We start from the raw sequence: 21,629 nt of genomic DNA, 5'->3' as shown, positions 1-21,629 counted from the left end.
AAATGTGTTATTTCAGCGTCATATTATTGCATTTGTGATATATATATATATATATATATATATATATATATATATATATATATATATATATATATATGTGTGTGTGTGTGTGTGTGTGTGTGTGTGTGTGTGTGTTAGTTACATCTGAACTCTTGTCAGGTGCTTTGTAGTCCCGTGTTGTGTTTGGGAACATTTTTTGTGCTGATTTAGTTAAAGGTTAAGGTGATGACTGTAGTTAACAGGGGTAAAGTCTCTTTTACTTTTCTGTGACTGCTAACCTATGCTGTTGATAACTACAGCTACCCACTGTATAATTCGTCTGGTCATTATAGGTGTTCATTGCACTTTACAAAGAAAGAATTAATGAAAGTTCCTTTTGCAATAGTATATATATAAATCCATTGAGAATAATGTTTGCACATTATTACGCCTAATTAGGCTGGCGACCGTTTCTTGTTTCATTTAGTAAATTTTATCTTCTTTCATCATTTTCTAAACTATAGTCTTTTTGCCGCGTGGTCTGAGGTGCCTTGTCACGGTCCGCACAGGTCCTCCCGTTGGAGGCTCGAGTCCTCCCTCGGACATAGGTGTGTGTCTGGTCCATAGCGTCAGTTAGCTTACGTAGTGCGTAAGCTTGGGGACCGATGACATGAGCAGTTTGGTCCCGAAGCTCTGGCCACAAATTAAATTAATTAATTATAGTCTTTCTGATTTCTACTAATTGCCACCATTACGAAATTCACGTTCGATTCCCTCTGTCGGTTAGGTTAATGCATGGTCAAACTTTTCAAAATTCCTCCCAGAGGGTAACACTTACCGCATGTTAAGGTCATATTTGGCATTTGACATTCCGCGGTTGCATTATACTCGACCTTCCTGTGACAGTGCTAGAAGTTCGGTTAATAGGAAACAGCTAACGCGGTGAGCCAGTAGCGTTATAAACGCCACTCTTAATTTGAGATCCAATAAATGTTACGTAGAAAATTGGGGTCCGTACTAACCTCCACACGCCGCCCCCCCCTCCTTCGTAATATTATTGTTATCCATTGTCATACACTCTTGTAATTCTTAGTAATTTTAGTGTCATATGTCATAGTGACCAGTGTTTACTTAATAAACTGACGTAATGGGACCATTACAGCAAAAGTTGAGACTCGGATAAGCCTCCACCGTTTTTCATTCGGTATTTGCTAACGCAACATGCAACTGAGGTGATGTGTATGCGTGACCTTGACGGGGGTCGCTTCGTACGCTGTGCAGGGCTGGACCCGGCGCTGCCGTTCTTCGCGACGCTCAAGTCCTCCTGGAAGCTGGACCCCAGCGACGCCGACTTCGTGGACGCCATCCACACGAACGCCGGCGTCTTCGGCAAGATCGAGCCGTCGGGTCACGCAGACTTCTACGTCAACGGCGGCACACATCAGCCCGCATGCCGAGAAGCGCGCAGTGAGTCAGTCCCTCCTCTCTCTTCTAGCCACGCTTGCATTGTACCTGCAGCCTCTCTCGAGTTCATCCGCTCTGCAGTAACGTATAACACGTCACATATTTTTCTTGTAAAGCTGTTGCTACACCTGCTACACCACATTACCCCTTTTGGCTACAACAAAACTTGATCAGCCATTGGCCGTAGCTGAACAAGGGTCTTAACAGAGGGAGAATGCACATGTCGTAAAACTTCGGAGCAAGTAGCTCATATGTGTCTCTTTCGATTTTATTCGTATTTTATTTCATGGTTTAAATCACAAGAGAGAAAAAAATAGACATTTCGTCAAGTTAATCAATTGTTTAACGCACCAACAATAGTCGTTCCGTAATAAAGCCTCAAAGCCCACATCCCCTCATACTTCCTTAATGTGTATTTTGTCCTTGCTTAGTTGCTCACGAGAATGCAACAGAACGATCAGTTTAAAAAGTTCATTGTGACCATTTTAATTCTCTCTTAGCACTTTAGCCGAGCACGATAGTTGATGCTTCTGAAAAAATTGTGCGCGTGCAGTTCAGCTCCGTGCCGTAGATTTTTCGTGAAAACGTCGGGATACAATCGTAACAAGTGTTTCGTATGAATACATAATTTAACTATGAATCTTTAAACACTATAAGTACCGTGTGTATCATTTTTGACCCACGATGGTTTTACTCCATAATCATCGCAGGACCAAACGCTCCCGCGGCTTTTCATCATGTATGGGGTTGTACAACTCACCAAAATTTCATCCCCCTAGCTCACCTAGAAGTATGAAAAATTTACCTGTTATGCCAGTAGTACCATGTGGGTCATTTTTTACCCATACGCCTTTTAACGCAATTTGATATCAGTAACACCGGTCTTCAGACACTAAATAGTTTCCGGGCGTGCCTAGACGTTATTCACGAGATGTTAAGAGTATATTATGATACTTTGAGCCACAAAGAACGTGGAAAACGAAGTATTTGGGGGTCGGATGATACTTTGTATCAGCGCGGCTCTCCGTTTTCTATGGACTGGCGACGTGCAGACCTACGGAGTGACAATGGAATGCTACAGAATAACATATTATACAGTGGCGAATCCCCCGCCCCTTCTACACTGCTGTCTGGAACGCTGCTAACAGTTCTCTTACACGACAACAAATGTCAGGCGCGTTGACTTGCGGGACGTCACGACTGACTTCTTCACCTCCGTGAAACTGGCAGATCACCTGAAACAAAAAGGAACAAGTTTCGTTGGCGCTCTTCGGAGCTCACTCAAGGAGGTTCTTCCTGCAGCGTGAAGAGGAGACGACACATTCCATGCAACACACAAGTCAGGCGACAATCTTCTCTGAACATACCAATGGAAAAAGAAACAAAATATACGTATCCTGAGTAACATGCATGCTGGATGTAAGATGAATGAGAATAATGAGAAGAAACTTTCAGAAACTGTGAAGTTTTGTAGTGAAACTAAGGATGGAATCGACATATACTGTCTGATCAAAAGCATTCGGACACCCCCAAAAACATACGTTTTTCAAATTAGATACATTGTGCTGCCACCTACTGCCACATACTTCATATCAGCGACCTCAGTAGTCATTAGACATCGTGAGAGAGCAGAATGGAGCGCTCCGCGAAACTCACGGACTTCGAATGTGGTCAGGTGATCGGGTGTCACTTGTGTCGTACCCATCTGCACGCGAGATTTCCACACTCCTAAACGTCCCCAGGTCCTCTATTTCCGATGTCATAGTGATGTGGAAACGCAAAGGGACACGTACAGCACAAAATCGTACAGGCCGTCCTCGTCTGTTGACTGACAGAGACCGCTGACAGTTGAAGAGGTCGTAATGTGTAATAGGCAGACATCTATCAGACCATCACACAGGAATTCCAAACTGCATCCGGATTCACTGCAAGTACTAGGACAGTTACGTGGGAGGTGAGAAAACTTGGATATTATGGTCAAGCGGCTGCCCATAAGCCACACGACACACCGGTAAATACCTAACGACGCCTCTCTTGGTGTAAGGAGCGTAAACATTGGACGATTGAACAGAGGAAAAACGTTGTGTGGAGTGACGAATCACAGTATACAATGTGGCGATCCAATGACAGGGTGTGGGTATGGCGAATGCCCAGTGAACGTCATCTGCCAGCGTGTGTAGTTCCAACAGTAAAATTCGGAGGCGGTGGTGTTATGGTGTGGTCGTGGTGATGATATTCCTTGCGAGGTGGTAAAGCTGTTCGACTGTAGTGGATTTAAAGCAGCATGTTATGACTCTGCATGTGTGACTGAGAGCTATGCTCACCTGTCTGGCATGTTTTGAAATGTACCAAAAAGGATTTACATGCCCTGCCACAGAATGGCATAGTGCCATTGCAGAGGGTCGTAGAGTTTCAGCCCCACTTTGATCCGGCCAGTTTCTGTAAAAGAATGTTCCTTGTGGAAACCTCTGCCTTGCAGTTCATACGATGCTTCTTGAAAGTAAGAACTGTATCTAGTGTCACTTGTAGGTGTTTTGGGACCTCACAGTGTTCAATTTCAACACCTGACCATACTATCTTTAGTTTGCGACTAGCTTCCCTGTTTCTAAAATAAAAAGCCCACATTGCGCCTTTGTGGGATTTGGCTGAAGTTGGTTTGTGTTGTATTTGGAAAGTTGTTAAGGGCATTCGTGGGGGCCTTCTCCACTGATTCAAAATCTGTGGTCTGCGTGGCTAGAGCGAGGTCATTGGTATAAAAGAAGTTACTGCTGTTGGGTGCTAAGGGTTAGTCATTTATGTAGACATCGGACAGAATTGTAGCCGGCACACTTCCTGCTGGAGACCGACTTTCTGCATTCTCCATCGGCTGCGGTGATCTTAGAAATCGACGAAGAATCTGCGACTCTTCAAAGGAGTGGTGATGAGCCCAGTTAGGCTAAAATCCTCGGTCAGGTTGTAGACCTTGGCTAGAAATAACTGGTGAGTGACAATATCATACACTGCTGATAAGTCGACAAATATCACTCCTGTCACCTTACGAGCTTCAGATCCGTCATCTGTAAACATTTAGCTGCTGTCCGCCATAGCTTTTGCCACGTCAAAATACAGACTGATGAAGTATAAGTAAGAGGTCAATTATAGGAGATAGACGAGTTAAAATCGACCTTAGCAGCAATTTGTAAAGTTGGCATAGTAGCGCAACTGGTCTAAAATACTTTGTATTATTCCGATTATTTCAGCAAAGCAATTACTCAGCTCATCCACCAAGCCTCTAGGATTTGACTTCTGCTCATGCAGTCAAATGAGAGGATGGTTATCACTGTTAGCATTCAACCGCGATTCTTATACATGTATTTTAACAACGCGTTTCAAGAGAAAATGCTCTCATCATCAGGTTGTAAAGTCTATGTAATGAAATTAAACGGACTAAAAAGACATAATACCATCACAAATAGTTGGGAACTCCATAGAGTAAAACAGAATTAAAAGTATATTGGACTGTGGGTCCTCGTCTTACATTGAAGTTGTTGACACAAGTCGATGGCCGTCCCATAGCTACCAAGTATGCTGTCGCACTGTGCCGGCTCGGGAGCTGTTGTGGACTGACGTGCCTAGGTGTTGTGGCGTGGTTACAGCCGTGTGCTTGATGGTAACGCTATGCCATTGGGCGCCTTATTTCCTTATTGCATTGGTCTGCCATCGTTAGCCTCTCGCAACTCCGTCAGTGACATGCTGCAAGTTTAAAGTCGCATACCTACCCTAAAATAATTCTAAAAACCCACTAAAAGTCTCATTTCTTTAAAATTATCTTGTGCATTGAGAATATTGCTTTGTTTCTTGATTTACTAGAGGAATTCGAGATAGCTATCCATTCTCTCTGCACATCTCCCTCCCCCTCTTTGAGCCAATCTCCCCATTTTCCCACTCTCCTCTCAATTCGTCCTTTCCCCTTTCTGTGTCCTTTTACTCTTACTTTTTCTGTCTCTCTATTTCTCCTTCCCTCTCTTTCTGTCCATCTTCTCGTCCCTCTCTCTCAGTCCACCTCATTGTGATGTATACATTACAGATAGGTATTACTTGTCAGTTTCTTAATAGCTAAAGCATTAATTCTTTCTTCAGATAAGAGTTTTTGACTCTTGCATTATGTGCCAGCCTTTCTTTTTCTAATATTGTTTTCTGAATTCGCTGTTACTTCCAAACCTGTTCGAGTTATTGAACGACATTTTGACTAAAGCATTCTTGATGAGAGGTTATTTGCTGAATTGTTTTGTTAAGTGATTCGTATCTGCAAAATTTTAAGTCTCGTAAGTAATTCTGGATTGCTCTTAAATTCATAATTTTTTGAGCTGTGAGTTAATGTAAGTGGGCTTTCGCATGCTGAAATGAGTTAATGTTAATTGTAATAAAAGTTTCAATAAATGTAAAATTTATGACCAAAGCTCAATCAATTGTTCCACCTTCTTAATCCTGATAGCCCAGTACTATGCAGTACTCTAACTATGCTCTGCTACCAAAGTGATGTGATTCAGACTAGATGTGCACGGCCCAGAGCAGCTTTCTGTGTGCTGTTACATCAATGCTTAGTACGAAGTATGAAATAAAAACAGCGGTAGAGCGTAGATTGAGGTTTAGAGCTGTTAATTTTTTTAAACACAAGTTGTAGATGAATGAAGTGGTGGTGCTGCAAGCTGTTATCCCCAGTATGCGGTGTATGTTGCAGATGAGCCAGTGTGCTCGCACCTCATGTCGGCGGTGTACTTCGCAGAGTCGGTGGAGAGCGATCCGGGCTTTTGGGGTTTGCCGTGCCCATCCTACTGGCAGCACACTCTGGGCTGGTGCCCGGATGGTGAGCAGGCACGCAAGCAGGCTGTCCTCATGGGCGAGCACTGCCCCACAGGGTGCGTCTCCAAACACTGCCTACTTGTTCTTCTTCTTTACACGATATACGCACATCAACAGAAGTTTTGCTTCACCCCTTTATTTCAAAATCTGTGGCACAGGAAACAAAAATTGGCTGTGAGGCATCCTTATGTATTCATCTGCAGTGTGTTTAGATCACAAAATAATAAAAAAATTAAAAAAAAACAAATATTTGTCTAATGACAAAATCGTTTGCTTCCCATGTAGGGGGCTTCCTGAGCAATGTCAATACATTGTGGAACTCTCCTTACTCAGATGAAGTTTGAATCCATCATTGTATACCTTTCAATGAGATCATCAAGCCAGCCCTGGACCAAATTGTCCCACTCTTCAATGGTGATGCTGTGTAAGTTGCACAGAGTACGTGGCCATTGTTGACGTCAAAGAATAGCTCGTTTCAATCACGCAGATGTTCGATTGGGTACATGTTCAGGGAACATGCAGCTCACTCCAATCTGGTGATCCTAGCATGTGTAAGGAACATGTTCATGAGTTCATGAGAACAGTACGGTGAGCAAGAAGATCATCCACCAAGATGAAATTGTCACCAAAATGTTGGTGATAGGGTCCCACTATTGATTGCAGAATCTCATCTCTGTACCATAGAGCTGAGAGATTGCGCTCAACAACCAAGAGAGCTGTAAGCTGGCCCCATGTAATGTCACTTCACATCACCACTCCACCAACCACCAACTTGATGCATGTAAAGGACAGTGTTGGAGGTGTGCAATATTATGGGGTTGACTCCAAACACGTTGTATGGTAATGTCAGGGTATAAACAGGTCTGAGTTCCGTACATAAACAAAACACTACGTCAGTCCTAGAGTGTCCATTCTGTGTGATTTCATTTCCATGTGTAATGAAGCCCGTGGTGTTGCAGCGTACAACGTGGTGCTCAAAAAAGGTTCAAATGGCTCCAAGCACTATGAGACTTAACATCTGAGGTCATCAGTCCCCTAGTCTTAGAACTACTTAAACTTGACTTACCCAAGGACATCACACACATCCATGCCCGAGGCAGGATTCGAACCTGCGACCGTAGCAGCAGCGCGGTTCCCGACTGAAGCGCCTATAATCACTCAGCCACAGCAGCTGCTCAATGTGGTGCTCATTGTGGTCATCGGAAATGGAGATTCACATTAGGATTAGTTTAGGAAATCTTCTCTCGTCTCTACTGTTAATATAATCTTTGCACCTCTTCCTGTTTGCTACTATTGTTGTTCTAATTATAATACAATTTCCTTCTTCTGGTATTTCATGCTAATTTATCCAGACCAACCTAAGTATTCTATAACCTCCTTAGAAATCTTATTTCCGCTGTTTGGATATTGTTGTAGTCTCTCTGGCCCCATATGTTGCAACTGCCACCGCCATTATCCCATAAATGTTTATTCTTTAATCACTCCTTGTCATGTTATTCTGTCATTTGATCATATATGTACTCGAAGCATATACCTTCATTTCTATTTGTACATTCTTACTTATACCAACCTCTAGTTAACAGAAGTGTTCACTATTAGTATTACAGATAACTGTCTTTGCTTGAATATTTAAATTGGAGAGCTATTGCTTCCAATTCGTAGATTTCATAAATGATATATATAGAGTCTTTGCAGTCTGTTCTAATTTGTAGAAGGGTCACAGAAGTTCGTCATCTGTTTTTTTGTTGTCTGTTTGTGTAATAGTAATATTGGCAGCATATTATAAAGACTGTTTACAACTGTATCTTCAGCTATTTTTATTCCTGAGTCTACTTCTTTCTTTCATTCTTTTTCGGTGTGGTCTATGTATATATTAAACAGAGTGGCGGATATACTGTAGGTTTGTCATACTCCATATGTTTTTTGTAAATTAATATTGTTACTGTAGTAACCAAGTAACACACGAAACCGATACCAGTAATACAAATATGGCTTTATTCATAAACCTTTGAATAATAATGGAAATAAGCATCTTGTGACTCCACGTGAAACAAGGTAAAAGAATCGAACAGAAGGTACAACATACGTGATACACACACAAACTGATGTAATCAGTACAGACTAAAAGAACATAATGACTGTGAGTCAGCACTGCTCCACATATATAAGGGCACAAGTCACTGTCAGACAGCACAGTGGAGACCACGCCATGTGCATGCTTCCTACGAGTAGCCTCTAGTGGTTGGAAGTGGCTGGCCCATGCTGATACAGCTGGTGGTTGATTAGAGTACACATGTGGGATAACACTGCACTCAGTGCACTCACACACACTCATAGCATGATACAGTACACCACTCCCTCATGCAAAAGGGTTCCCAGGCGACAGAGGAGATGCCAGCGGCCTGACAAGAGTAACATCTATTGGATCCGGAGTGCTGGCAGCCGGTGCCAACCGGAGAGGAGGGTGCCATAACCATCTCTGCTTTGTCATCAGCATGCAGGTCCTAGTGTGGAGGAGGTGGGGCTGGACCCACCAGCGATGATTGCTGAGGTGATGATGGCAAGGGGGCCAGTGGAGGCAATCCAACTGGAACAGCAGGTTGCACCAATGGACGAGAGACCAGAGACAGACCAGCAACTGGTGCTTGTGGAACCCCTGGCCACTACACATGAAGGAGGCAGCCAGTGGAATGGGAGTGCCTCCTCAAGGCGGAGGCTGGCAGGACAGGCTACGGCAACCGGGCCACACTTGCAAACCAGTAGCTTCCGGCAGTGAGCAAGGGCGCAACCGATCAAAGTGGCATGCCACCAGCACATTGGCCATACAGACATCACAAAAACGGCATCCCCATCAACCATGTAGGCCAGGACCAAACCCTCGTGCCCACAGTGGCGATCCCAGTGCAAAGGGATCAGACAAAACCGACTGTGGCAGGTTCAGTGCAGGATGCAGAATGTGGAAGAGTGTGCATAGCTGTGAAGCAACTCAGCCAGGCTGTGTGCGATAGATGCTCAGAAAATGGACAAGGGCGTCATCCAGTGAAGAATCCCCAACAACCTGTTTTTCATTTGGGTCTTGAACATATGCCCTGTTCATTCCACCTCACCGTTCGATTGAGGTTGATGAAATGATGGAGCAGTAACATGACAAATGTCATGATGGAAACAAAATAACTGAAAAATGTGAGAAACGAACTGGGGTCCATTGTCGGAAACTAAGGTACAAGGCAACCCCTGAACAGAAAAAAAAAAAAAAACCAACTGCCTACAAATTGTGACTTCAGTCGATGTTGTAGCACACCAGAGAATGTAAGGAAACTGGGAAAATATATCCACAACCAAGAACCAATAGCAATTCAAGAAGGACCCGCAAAGTCTACATTAATGCGTTCTATTGGCTGGTGTGGAGCGGCCAGGAAGACAGATGCCCTGGAAGCTGCCTGTTGTCGAACACACTGCTCACAAGCTGCGACAATTTTGTCATCTAACTTCGACCAAAAATTATGTCTTCTAGCTAACAGTTTAGTGCCTGTGAAAAACTCCCCAATTCTCCTGGTGGAGAACCTTGCGCCATAACAGGCGGGAATGACTACTCTGGGAGAGAGATCTTCTGCGGACAGCAGCAAAACATCATAAAAACAGAGAGGCGATGCCATGAGGAAAAATACTTACACAGGGGGTCCGAAGCCTGTCACGATGGCTTATCTGGTCAGAGCAGTTGAACAAACTGAACCAGCTGGTGGAGAACTGGATTGGCGACAACGGTGGTTGCCATGTACGAGCTCGTAACTGAGAAATGCTTGACCAATGCCTGTGTTTCAGTACCAAGATGGAATCTAGACAGTTCTTCAGTATCAAAGTCAGGATTAGAACAAACAGTGAGGTGGGACAAGGTGTCCACATTGGTACATTCAGATGCAGTTGGAAAATGGATTTCGTAATTGTAGCGGGAAATCGTTGCAGGTGGTGTGCTGCTTTGTCAGGCAAGGAAATGTGAGAGTCAAACAAGGAAACCAAGGACTTGTGGTCAGTAACTTTAAGCCATAAAAAAACACGAAATTTCTGGAGAGTATAGACTAAGGCAAGAGACTCTCTTTGCACTCAAGGGTAATGTTGCTGGGCCAGAGTGAGAGATATGGAGGCAAAAGCAGCAGGTCATTCAGAACTGTTGGTGTGTTAGGACCACGCCAAGGCTGTACTGTGTCAGTCGCCAAAATTATGTGCTGGTCTGGAGACAACGTAGCTAAACAAGGGGTTGAGTATTTCAACATTCGAAAAGCGTGTTTGCAATACAGGCTCCAGCAAAATGGTACAGTCTTGCGTAACGAGATCTGCAACGGGTAGACCAATGTGACCACCCCTGGCAGGAATTTATGGTAGTAGCCTACCTTCCTTAGGAAGGCCTGAAGCTCCTTCATGGACGAGGAGTGAGGCATTGATGTAAAAGCGGAGATGTGGTCTTGCAAAGGACAAATTCCACCCTGCGAGACCTCAAAACCCAAATAAACAACAGAACGCTGAAAAGACATGTTTCATGAGGTTACACCATAAGCCTGTGGACTGTAAGAGAGAAAAAAAAGTTCACATATCTTTCTAGTGATCGACCATGGAGGAACCTGTGATAACAGTATCATCGAGATAATTAATGCAACCTACGACAGGCATAGTAAATTGCTCTAAAATTGTTGGAAAATAGCAGGGGTGGTAGCCACACCAAAAGGAAGGCACAAATATAGTTAGAGACCAAAAGGAGTACCCAAACCAGAAGTAGCTGTCTCTTCGTCCACAGGAACCTTCAGATACCCTTCAGACAAAACAATTTTAAAAAAGTACTGGCCACCCGATATTTGTGGCAACAGTTCCTCCTGGTAGAGGAGAGAATACATATACACAATCAACTGTGCATTGACAGTAGTACAGAGGTTGCCACAGAGGAGAAGTTTTCCTGACGGTTTCCGACCTACAACCAGCGGAGATGACATTCACTAGCCATAACACATTGCACCACCCGTAAAGATTAAAGTCTGTCCAATTCTGCAAGATGAAAATGCTGAGCCATGGATTTCAAAGAAATATGAGCAGAAAAATTTGTAGCACACCCTTTACCTTTTGACAAGTCTGAAAACTCACACAGTGTTTCCAATTGAGAATACAGTAACTGATCGACACAACATGAACAGCATTGCTGATACGAAATCCAAATGCCTGAAATGCGTTCGTCCCGACAAGTTCTCAATACTGGCATCAGCAACTACCACAGTGTAATGTAACGAACCACGGACTTGTAAATGGCAGATGCCATAAATTGTCCCAACAGCACAATGTACTGTTTGTTATAACTGACCAGCTTCCACAACCAGTGTCAACAGCCGGGAGGCTATAAGTTTGAGAATTCAATAACTTCTCTGTAGCACCTTTGTCAACCTGTAGCCGTGGCACTCAGCGAAAAACACTTAACTCCATAAACAACTTGGGAGAAGTTATGAGCACTCAAGTCATACAGTTTACGTCCATGACCATATCCTGAGCAACCTTGAGCGAACGACATTTGGAGGCGATGTGGCCTTTCTACTGGCAAGCATTACGAGTGGCCAAGTGCTTAGAGTATGCCAAATGTTCATGCTGAACAAGACAGAAAGGAAAAGATGGAAACAAAAAATGCTGTGGTGATCGCAGCTGCTTGGGCAGACCTTGGTCTGCTTGGCGCTAGGTGCGTATGTTTACTGCCACTGTCACCTCCTTGTGTCGTCCTAGTGGGCACCTCGGCCACCTCGGCCCACACTTTAGGTTTGATCACCCATCCCAAGAAATTTCAAAAGATTGTTCTATTTGCAAAACTTCCAAGAGTGGTGCTTTCAAAGAGTGAAGCCTTCTGGCACAGCTTCATGGGTTAGCCGCGCGGTCTGACGCATCTTGTCACCGTCCACGCGGCTCTCCCCATTGGAGGTTCGAGTCCTCCCTTGGGCATGGGTGTGTGTGTTATCCTTAGCATAAGTTATTTTAAGTTAGATTAAGTAGTGGGTTAGCTTAGGGACCGATGACCTCAGCAGTTTGATCCTATAAGACCTTACCACAAATTTCCAAATTTCCTTCTGGAGCTAAAGAGATAATTGTGTCACGCACCATAAAGTCTGCATAAGAGTCATTATGGGCATCAACAGTGAACTGACACTTATGGCTAAAGCTGGGAAGTTTGGCTGCCCAGGCCCTGTATGACTGGTTTGGTTTCTTGTGGCATCAATACAACTCAACTCGTGCCGTATGACATGCATTTGTTTACAATGGTATTTAGACAATAAACTGCACATATGAGCAAAAGTACGAGCTGCAGGTTCTCGTAATGGCACAAGTTGACACAGTAAGTGATACATCTCAGATGGAATCCATGAGAGCAAACAAGACTTTGCACAAATTTGAGTCTGTCACATTGAAAGCCAAAAAATGCTGAGGTTTGTGACCTTCCAGTACTTGGGTGAATCATCATATGGAGGAAAAGTGGGTAGATAGACTGGTGGAGTGGTGCCCTGTCTGTTAATGGAAACTGACAAAGTGATCACTGCCGAAGTAAGCTGTTCAATCGTGGCCGGTAGCGCGGCATCCATAATGAGTAAACCTGATGAAACAACACTTAAAGACTGCACACAAAGAAACCATTCCAAACTCATTGCCAGTTGTTTATTTGTAACCAAATAATACATGAAACCAATCCAAGTACCATTAATATGGCTTTATTCATAAGCCTCTGAACAATAACGGAAATAAGCCTCTCGTGACTCCACATATAAGCGATACACAGAACAGCTGATGTCAGCTGTACAAACTAAAAGAACATAGTGGGAGTGAGTCAGCACTGCTCCTTGCATATATAGCTGCAAGTCACCAGTAGGCGGTGTGCCAGAGACTCTGCCATGTGCAAGCTTCTTACAGGTGGTCGCGAGTGGCTGGCCCACACTGATACAGTTGGTCTTTGATTTAAGTACACAGGTATGGCAACACTACACTCGATGCTCTCACACTCACACGTGCTGGTAGTGGGATACAGCAGTTACTTCTTCCTGAGTTAAGAATGTGTACACATGTCTATAGGCTGAATTGCTTTTTATTTTTAACTCGAATGGGATATGCAGGATATCCTTTTCCATACATTATGTCTCATAATCTAGTTCTCTTCAGCTTATCAAAAGCATTTTGTAAATTCTTTATCTGCAATATGTGTTTAGAAATTGTAACCTTGACATTTTCTATGATAGAGTTTACAGTGAAATGTTATCTATAGTGGATCAGTTTTATTGAACCCATCTTCCTGACGTCATCCATCTAAAATAAACCAAGAAATTGGGAATTCCAAACATTTCAAAAAAATTCAAAACAAATCTTATTGGTCATTCATTCTAATAAAATTTTTATAATATCTAGATTAAATGATTGGAAATTTCTGCTAGATAATGGCAAGTACAGTGTTTTTTTTGTAATGCTGTGCAGTGTTACTCGTGGGTTTCTAGTTCCTACTCCTCACTCAGTGTATCCCTTTCGATACAAACAATTGCAGTGCAGTAATAAGTTCCACCAGAGTGTTGACAATGTACAGCTAATAACTTTAAGCATGGCTCGTTATTATTAATAGGGGGAGGCCATACACTGTTGCTCTATAGTACAACAACATACTTAATTATATTTATATCAAAGTCTTATACTACCAATGGGACATTAGCAAATAAGTTAATAAAAGGTGTACTGAGGATGGCTCTGTTGTTTGAAATCACCTAGGATAGTAAAATAAAACAGATTTATTTTAACTCTGATATAAATCTCATTTATTCTTCAGAAAAATACAATGTATGCAAGTGGTGGCCACATACAAATAATTCATTGAATAACTGTTCAGTGTAAAATTTTGAGTTGTGTTGTAAATACACAGCATTTACACTCAGCAGCATGCACTAAATAATAAAGTACATCAGCGCAATAAACTCTCAAAAACCAGATCTATCCCTCAACATTCACTAGCATGAGTTTTATCATCCCCAGCGAATCTAAATTTTATAGTCATTAATGTTAATCCAACAAAATCAGTTCAAGTTCATCACAATATAAATCTGTTAAACCACAAATCTTTACTAGTTCACAATGACACACAATAGCAACTGAAGTTGCTGAAGTGAGATCTCATCACTAACTTGCCCAGACTGAAATCGGAGTCCAGAGATTCATAAGTTATCACAAGCTTATTCTAAGTCCTCTACACAAAAGTAACATTCGAGGCCTACACACTGCCCATAACTTTAGTGATTCCAGACAAAAATACCTCACCAAAACTCCATGCACAAGATGACTGATGAAAGTCCACAAGCTTTGCCTTGCATGGTTACTTAAAGGTTCAGTCAGATGACCTCTCCTTGACTCAGTGCAAATGCTTTCATCCTGACCACCATTCATAATTTTCACAATAATTTTGTAATACTTATCATAAAACATATAGAAATTTTTGTGGTTGTTTTACAACCTCTTAGTAAACTCGCTTATGTGTTACTTCAACAATTTTAAACAAATCTCAGACGTACTGCCGCATCCAACCCTCAAGTCAAAATGCTAACTTGAACTATTGCATAAATCACAAATATAATTAAATGTACATTATCAAAAGTAGTGGAATATTGCATACAGCTCCAAATCAGTCAACATCTGTCTTTGAATAATATTCTTAGTGACTCTCAGTATGGCTTCAGGTCCGGCCTGTCAATGGCAAAAGCAGTTCAAGATGTTGTTTCATATATATTGTCATCATTCGAATCAGGATTATCAGTTAATTCGACTCTTGTGGACCTCAGCAAGGCATTTGACTCTGCCAGTCACAGGATACTACTAGAAAAACTGCACTGCTGTGGTATTAGAGACTCAGAACTATCTCTGATCAGATCCTATCTGAGCGACAGAAAACAAATTGTGCATATGAGGTCAAATGTCTTGGATATCATGCAGGGTGTACCACAAGGCTCTGTGTTTGGACCTTTACTTTTTATAATATATGTAAATGACTTGCCCAACACCATGTTACGTAAATCTACACTCTATGCAGATGATACAACTTTTGTTACAGCAGGGAAAGATTTAGGAAAATTAAACGAGAAAAGTGAGGCTCACCTCAGAGCAGCCATCAAGTGGTTCCAACTCAATGACTTGCATATAAATCATGATAAAACTGTAAATATTCTCTTTAGGTTGTGTGTTAAGAGCGATAAGATTGATTGTGTCTCAGCTAAACTACTTGGGATCCATCTTGACCCAAAATTAACGTGGAAGAGTCATAACGATTATATTTGTACTAAGTTAGCATGTGTGACATATTTGTTAGGTAAACTAAGGTCATGTGTCAGTGGTAAGCTATTACTCAATGCATACTATGCCTTTTTCCACACCCATTTAACATATGCCACTTTGTTGTGGGGAAACTCACCCAGAGCAAATCAAGTTTTCATTTGGCAAAAGAAGGCAGTCAGATGCATCCATGGAGTCAGAAATAATGTCTTGTAGACTATATTTCAAAAATCTAAAAATACTAACAGTTCAGTTGCACCCCTCCTTATACTAAGTTGTCTGATACACACAAAAGAAAACCAACAAAGTCACAAACTACGACAATCTATCCATCACCATGACACACGTATAAAACAGCAAATTGACATCCCAGTTGCTAGACTAAAGAAAACTCAAGATAGTTGCAGGTACATGGGAGTAAAACTATTTAACATGTTGCCAATAGAGGCACATAATGTGTCACTGAATGAGTTTAAAAGTGTCACAAAGAAATGGCTTAGAGAAAAAGCTTTTTATACAATAGAAGAGTTTATAATGTGCACTAAAGATGATCTTAAGTACCGGTACTAATATAGTTTCACTTAGATTAAACTTATACATGTAAATATAATGCAAATACCTTTTGCAGCATCAAGGACAAATTTTTGTATCTTATTAGACAATAATGATCTGCAATATATTAGAACATTTCTGTCAGTTATGTAAACTGTATATGTACACAAATGACGACATCAATTGCATTTTTAGTGCCTAAAGATGGATAATAAAATAAATAAATAAAAGTTATTGGGATATTAAACAAGGAAACTAATGCTGATAAGATCATTTGTGCCTCTGCGGAGGATTCCATAGTTATGGCACTATTTACATAAACAAACTAAATTGTTTATGACATTTTTGTATATTTGTTTAGTTGGAAAAGTAATCTGTTCATTATATTGCTGACATTATTCTATTTCATCTAGTGTATCATAAGTGTCACTTTTGTAATGGTTTCAGTTGTTACAATTTATTACAGACAATAATTGTTATAATATTAATAATTTTTAATTATTAAAGCTTCAGGCATGGATTTATGTTCAGTGAGCTCCTCCCATTATCATGGTCCCAAAGCTGCCATTGTCTTTTCTCTAGCATGTTCATAACGTATTTTACATATTTTATTGATGAAATTCCAAGTCACTGTTCCATCCATTTTAGCTCATCCTGTGACCATGTCAACCGAACAGATTGCTCTTTCAGCCTGGGAAAACCCTGATAACCGCTGTCCCATGTGACTTGCTAGGCACCTTTACTAGCACTCACAGTCCATCTGACAGCTGGCCGCCCCAACAGACATTCACGCTGTCCCACAGCCAACCTGTTAGATTCAGTCTGCCCTTCAGCAGCCGAACCAGCTGCTTGTAACATTACAGCTGACATTGCAGTTAACAGTTTATAATATACTGTAAACTGGGCTCATTATTTACATATTTAGGAAGCTAAATAAGTATTAATCTACAAATAGCAGTTATTTAATGCAACTGAGGAAGTAACAGCTTTTTTGAATGTAACAGCTATGTTTCTAGTTTTGTTGATTATTTAGGTGGTATAAGCATGAAAAATATCAAGCAATAAAGATAGTTAAGGTAGGTAAAGTTCCGCATTCTAGCCCTAAATGATCCAGTTGCGGCCAACCATCCACTGTCTCATCCTCTACCATTCGTGTCACGGGATGTACTGTGGAGAGACATGTGGATAGCACACCATTCTCCCAGTCTTTGTCAGGTTTCTTGACCTTGGAAGCTCTACTGTTCATTCAAGTAAGTCCTCAGTTGGCTTCACAAGGCTGACTGCACCCCGTTCCAGTCCTCCCACCAAGGAAAAATCCCTGGTAATACGGTAATACTAGGAATTGAACACAGGTTCTCTGCATGACAGTCATCTACTTTGAACACTCAGCTACCGAGACTGACAGTAAGCAGTATAATGATAGATTATTGTTAATATGGTATACAGATTAGATTTCAACAATTTTTTTGTCTTTTATAATGTGTAACTGGACTTGTCCACATCCCTGAAGGTTCTCCTTCTTGAAAGGAAGTATGGAAGACAGTGTATAAATGGATGAATGTGTTGTGTGCAGGACCCGAGGGGTATTCATTGTGGAGACAGCGGAAACACCACCTTTCGCATTGGGAAACCAGCCGGCAACAACTACGACAACAGTGGCACCAGAGACAGCAGCTGACACTGACTACATAGCACAATCCTAGCACTGTGACACCATCCTGCATTTGAGAACTTAATCTGATAAGACATTGTGTTCCACCAGCAGATATGCTATATTGGTCTTCTTGTGACAGTGAGATGTGGCAAGCTAACAGAAACAGAAGTAGCATCAACATAGCCAATAGAGGGAAAGCACTTTTCTCTTTTACCATGTTGTAAAGGTTTATTTCTTCTAATGTCTCATAATTTCCATCCTCACCTCTCAAATCCTTACTTCTTCTTTTTAGTTTTCTACTATCTGTGTTCCCCCTACACATAAAATGCAGCAAAAAAGGATTGTCAGGACTAACAATACACAATAGCCAAATGAAACAACCTTACACTGATTATTTATAATTTGTAAATACATGATCTTCTTTTTCATCCCCAGTGTTTGTCCCTCAATGTACAGAAGTCTGCCTTTTTTGCTCTCTAGCTCCAGTTGGCATAATCTTGAGCTTTGTCTTGGTGGAGACTCACTGGAGGATATCTAGCCAACATTGTCTTAGTATTCCCATAGGTCATTTACCATTGACTTTCAATGAAAACCAAAGATTTACTATTGTTTCTTGATCTACTTGAAGAATGTGTCCATATCGCCATTGACATCTTTCTCCCATCTTCTCAACAGGGTGCATTCGGTACTGACTGTGAATTTAATCTTTGGTCACACAATCATGAAGTGTCAATACACAGTCACCAGTCATTTTTGATAGATCTGTCATGTAATTCATTATGGTATTTAAAATGCATTTAAAGATGCAATATTTTATTCACCTGTAATTCCTTTATCTCTTTAGGTTATCAGTCTTCTGTGTCCTGCCACAATCTCTTCTTCTGTGCCAGTCTCTTAATCTCAGCACCTGAACCGAACATCCTCAATTACACATTGTATGTATTCCAGTCTCTGTCTTCCAGTAAACAATTTTTCCTCTATAGCGCCCTCTGGAATCATTCACATTATACTCTGATATCTTAACACATGCCCTGTCATCCTGATCTTAGTGTTTTCCATACACTCCTCTCTTTATCACTTCTGTGGAGAATCTCCTCATTTCTTATCCTAACAGTCTACTCCATTTTCAGCATCCTTTCGTAACATCATGTACCAAATGATTGGATTCTTTTCTTTCCCAATTTTATTACAGCCAACAATTCATTTCTATGCTTTATAATACCTCTGAGTGACACTCTCAGAAATTTCTTTCTCAAGTTAACACCTAGGTTTCATACTAACAGACTTATTTTATGGATAATGCTCTTTTTTTCTTGTGTTCATTTGCTACTTAAATCCTCATTCTATTATTCATCATGTTTCCAAGGAAGCAAAGTTTCTTTACTTTGTCTACAGTGAGACATGTTCCATGTTGATTTACTCTTTATTACTCTCTCTCTCTCTCTCTCTCTCTCTCTCTCTCTCTCTCTCTCTCTCACTCACTCACTCACTCACTAAGAATCTATATGCCTCAGTAGACACTTGCATTACCTCAATATAGTCTCCATTAAGCTGCACACATTTGCATCACTGATATAGGTTCTCTGTAGGCCCTCCTAGGGGTATGTTGCACCCACCACAGGTCAGCTGCTAGCTGTTCCCGGGCATTTGTGAAATGGTGTCCATTCTGAGGTATCTTTGTGGCCCCATTCTGGCCATTTCTTTTTAATTGCATAATGTGACCTCCAAAGGGTCTCATTGTGCATTCCAAAAGAAATGGCCTGGAAAATGGGTGAAGTGAATGCTCTTTCAGCACAATAACACTCATCCCCATATGACTGGAACAATCACAGCTGTCGTTGTTGACATGAGGTTCTAGGTGCTGCCACACTCTCCATATTCTCCTGACTTGTCCATTATGATTACCAACTATTCAATGCTACAAAGAAACTGCTGCATGGACATCATTTCACAGATGTTCAAAAGTGTGAGCAGCTGTCTGACGGTGGATGTGACAGACTCCAAAAACATGATTCAAAGATGTCCAACACATAAAGGTTTTTAATAAGCATAAAAATAGTGTAAATCAGTGTAGAATGCCCCTCAAACATGGTCCCAAATTTCAATATAGTTTGTCAGTGATTCAACATCTGCTGCTCCATCATACTTTCATCTTTTTGGTTTATTCTTGATCCTTGTTCTTCTTACTTTAACTGTTCATTCCATTAAACAGGCCTTGTAATTCTCCCTCACCTTAACAGAGAGTAAAAATATTGTCACAAAGTTTTATTATTGACATTCTTTCACCCTGAATTTTAATCTACTTCTGAATCCTTATTTTATTTCCTTCATTGCTTTTTTTTGTATATAGGTTATGCAGCTGTGAAGGAAGACTGTGTACCTGACTTATGCCCTTTTTAATCTCAATGCTTCTCTCTTTGTCCCATATTCATATGCCATAACTGATTACAAAAACACCTAAGGAAAATATGAAGCATGTTTTAGGATTCCACTGACAAGTTTTAAGTATGAAAGCCTCCACACACAAGCTCATGAACTAATGCTTCATGAGTTATGTACATAAGGTGACTGTAAAGTTCTGAGAATGAATAATGAGAATTGTGCGCTTATTATGTTTCATTAAAGACATATTCAGATAAAGTCACAACAGGTGTTCAAAATGTTTTCTCTGAAACTCATCACGTAATTGTTACTTTTGCTGCAATCCTCTATCGAGGGTAGCAGGATTCTGTTTCATGTCATCAAGTGCAGGGCTGATTTGTGAAATCAATCAGCTATGGTGACAATAGGAGTAATGTAAACTACTGTTTTGACAGCCACCAAAGAATTGAATCAAGATACAATAAATCAGGTGAAGATACTGGCCAGGTAACAGATCCTGCTTGACTTTCCCATTGTTCCTAAAGTTTACAGTTAGTTGTTCTCACACATCAGCAATAGAAAGAGAGATAGCTGTGCAAAGAAAGTGGTATTGTGACCAGCTGTTTTGTAATTGTGGTGTGCAGACTCTTGTAGTAAGGTTCTCCAGTTAAATAGGGCTGAAAGAAGAACACTACCAAAAATCTTTATGAAAATCTTTGTTAGTGATAACAAACAGTAATTTACACATAGGATCTCATTCTCCAACTTACAACCATTCTGTTAAAATAGCTGACTACTACAAATTATGCCTCTTCTGTGAATAATAGTATTGCTGGAAAGCCAACACCATTACCATTATTTTGATGAAAAAACAAATGCATGATTGCCACACCAGGTTTGTAGTTGGATCGTCCTAATGTGACACAATATAGGTTACACTCTTGAAGACCCTCTAAATAGTTATATGATCTATGCCCATAATGTTTTACAAAGTGATGAAGTGGCTAAGCGGTTTGACTGATATGAAACTTCCTGGCAGATTAAAAATGTGTGCCGGACCGAGACTTGAACTCAGGACCTTTGGCTTTCGCAGGCAAGTGCTCTACCATCGCAGGAGAGATTCTGTGAAGTTTGGAAAGTAGGATATGAGGTACTGGTGGAAGTAAAGCTGTGAGGATGGGGCATGAGTCATGTTTGGGTAGATCAGATTGTAGAGCACTTGCCCACAGAACGCAAAGGTCCTGAGTTTGAGTCTCGGTCCGGCATACAGTTTTAATCTGTCAGGAAGTTTCATGGGTCAAGTCACCATCCAGTCAGCCAGATTAAATTGTTTAAGGCAAATGTTGTGATGGTCCCTTTGAGAAATACACTGTTGATTTCCTCTCCTTTCAATGTCCTGTATAAGCTTTTGCTCCAACTCTGATAACATGAAGATGGCCAAGATGTTAAATTCTAATCTTCC

The 21,629-nt window shown here is 41.2% G+C and overlaps 1 protein-coding gene across 1 annotated transcript in view; it reads left to right on the top strand.

Moving 5' to 3' along the window:
- The window catches only part of LOC124619773 (pancreatic triacylglycerol lipase-like), a 249,632-nt gene extending 228,335 nt beyond the window's left edge, over positions 1-21,297 (top strand). Inside the window, exons 6-8 of the mRNA XM_047146357.1 lie at positions 1,261-1,446; positions 6,164-6,341; positions 17,726-21,297. Of these exons, the coding sequence (XP_047002313.1) occupies positions 1,261-1,446; positions 6,164-6,341; positions 17,726-17,855 (494 nt within the window). The 3' untranslated portion in view covers positions 17,856-21,297. The remainder of the gene's footprint in view (positions 1-1,260; positions 1,447-6,163; positions 6,342-17,725) is intronic.
- Positions 21,298-21,629: the final 332 nt, after the last annotated feature.

The sequence above is a fragment of the Schistocerca americana genome, chromosome 6 (assembly GCF_021461395.2).
Source record: "Schistocerca americana isolate TAMUIC-IGC-003095 chromosome 6, iqSchAmer2.1, whole genome shotgun sequence".
NCBI classification, from domain to species: domain Eukaryota; kingdom Metazoa; phylum Arthropoda; class Insecta; order Orthoptera; family Acrididae; genus Schistocerca; species Schistocerca americana.
Note: the sequence above shows the minus strand (reverse complement) of the source record. Positions and strands in the feature narration are given on the sequence as shown.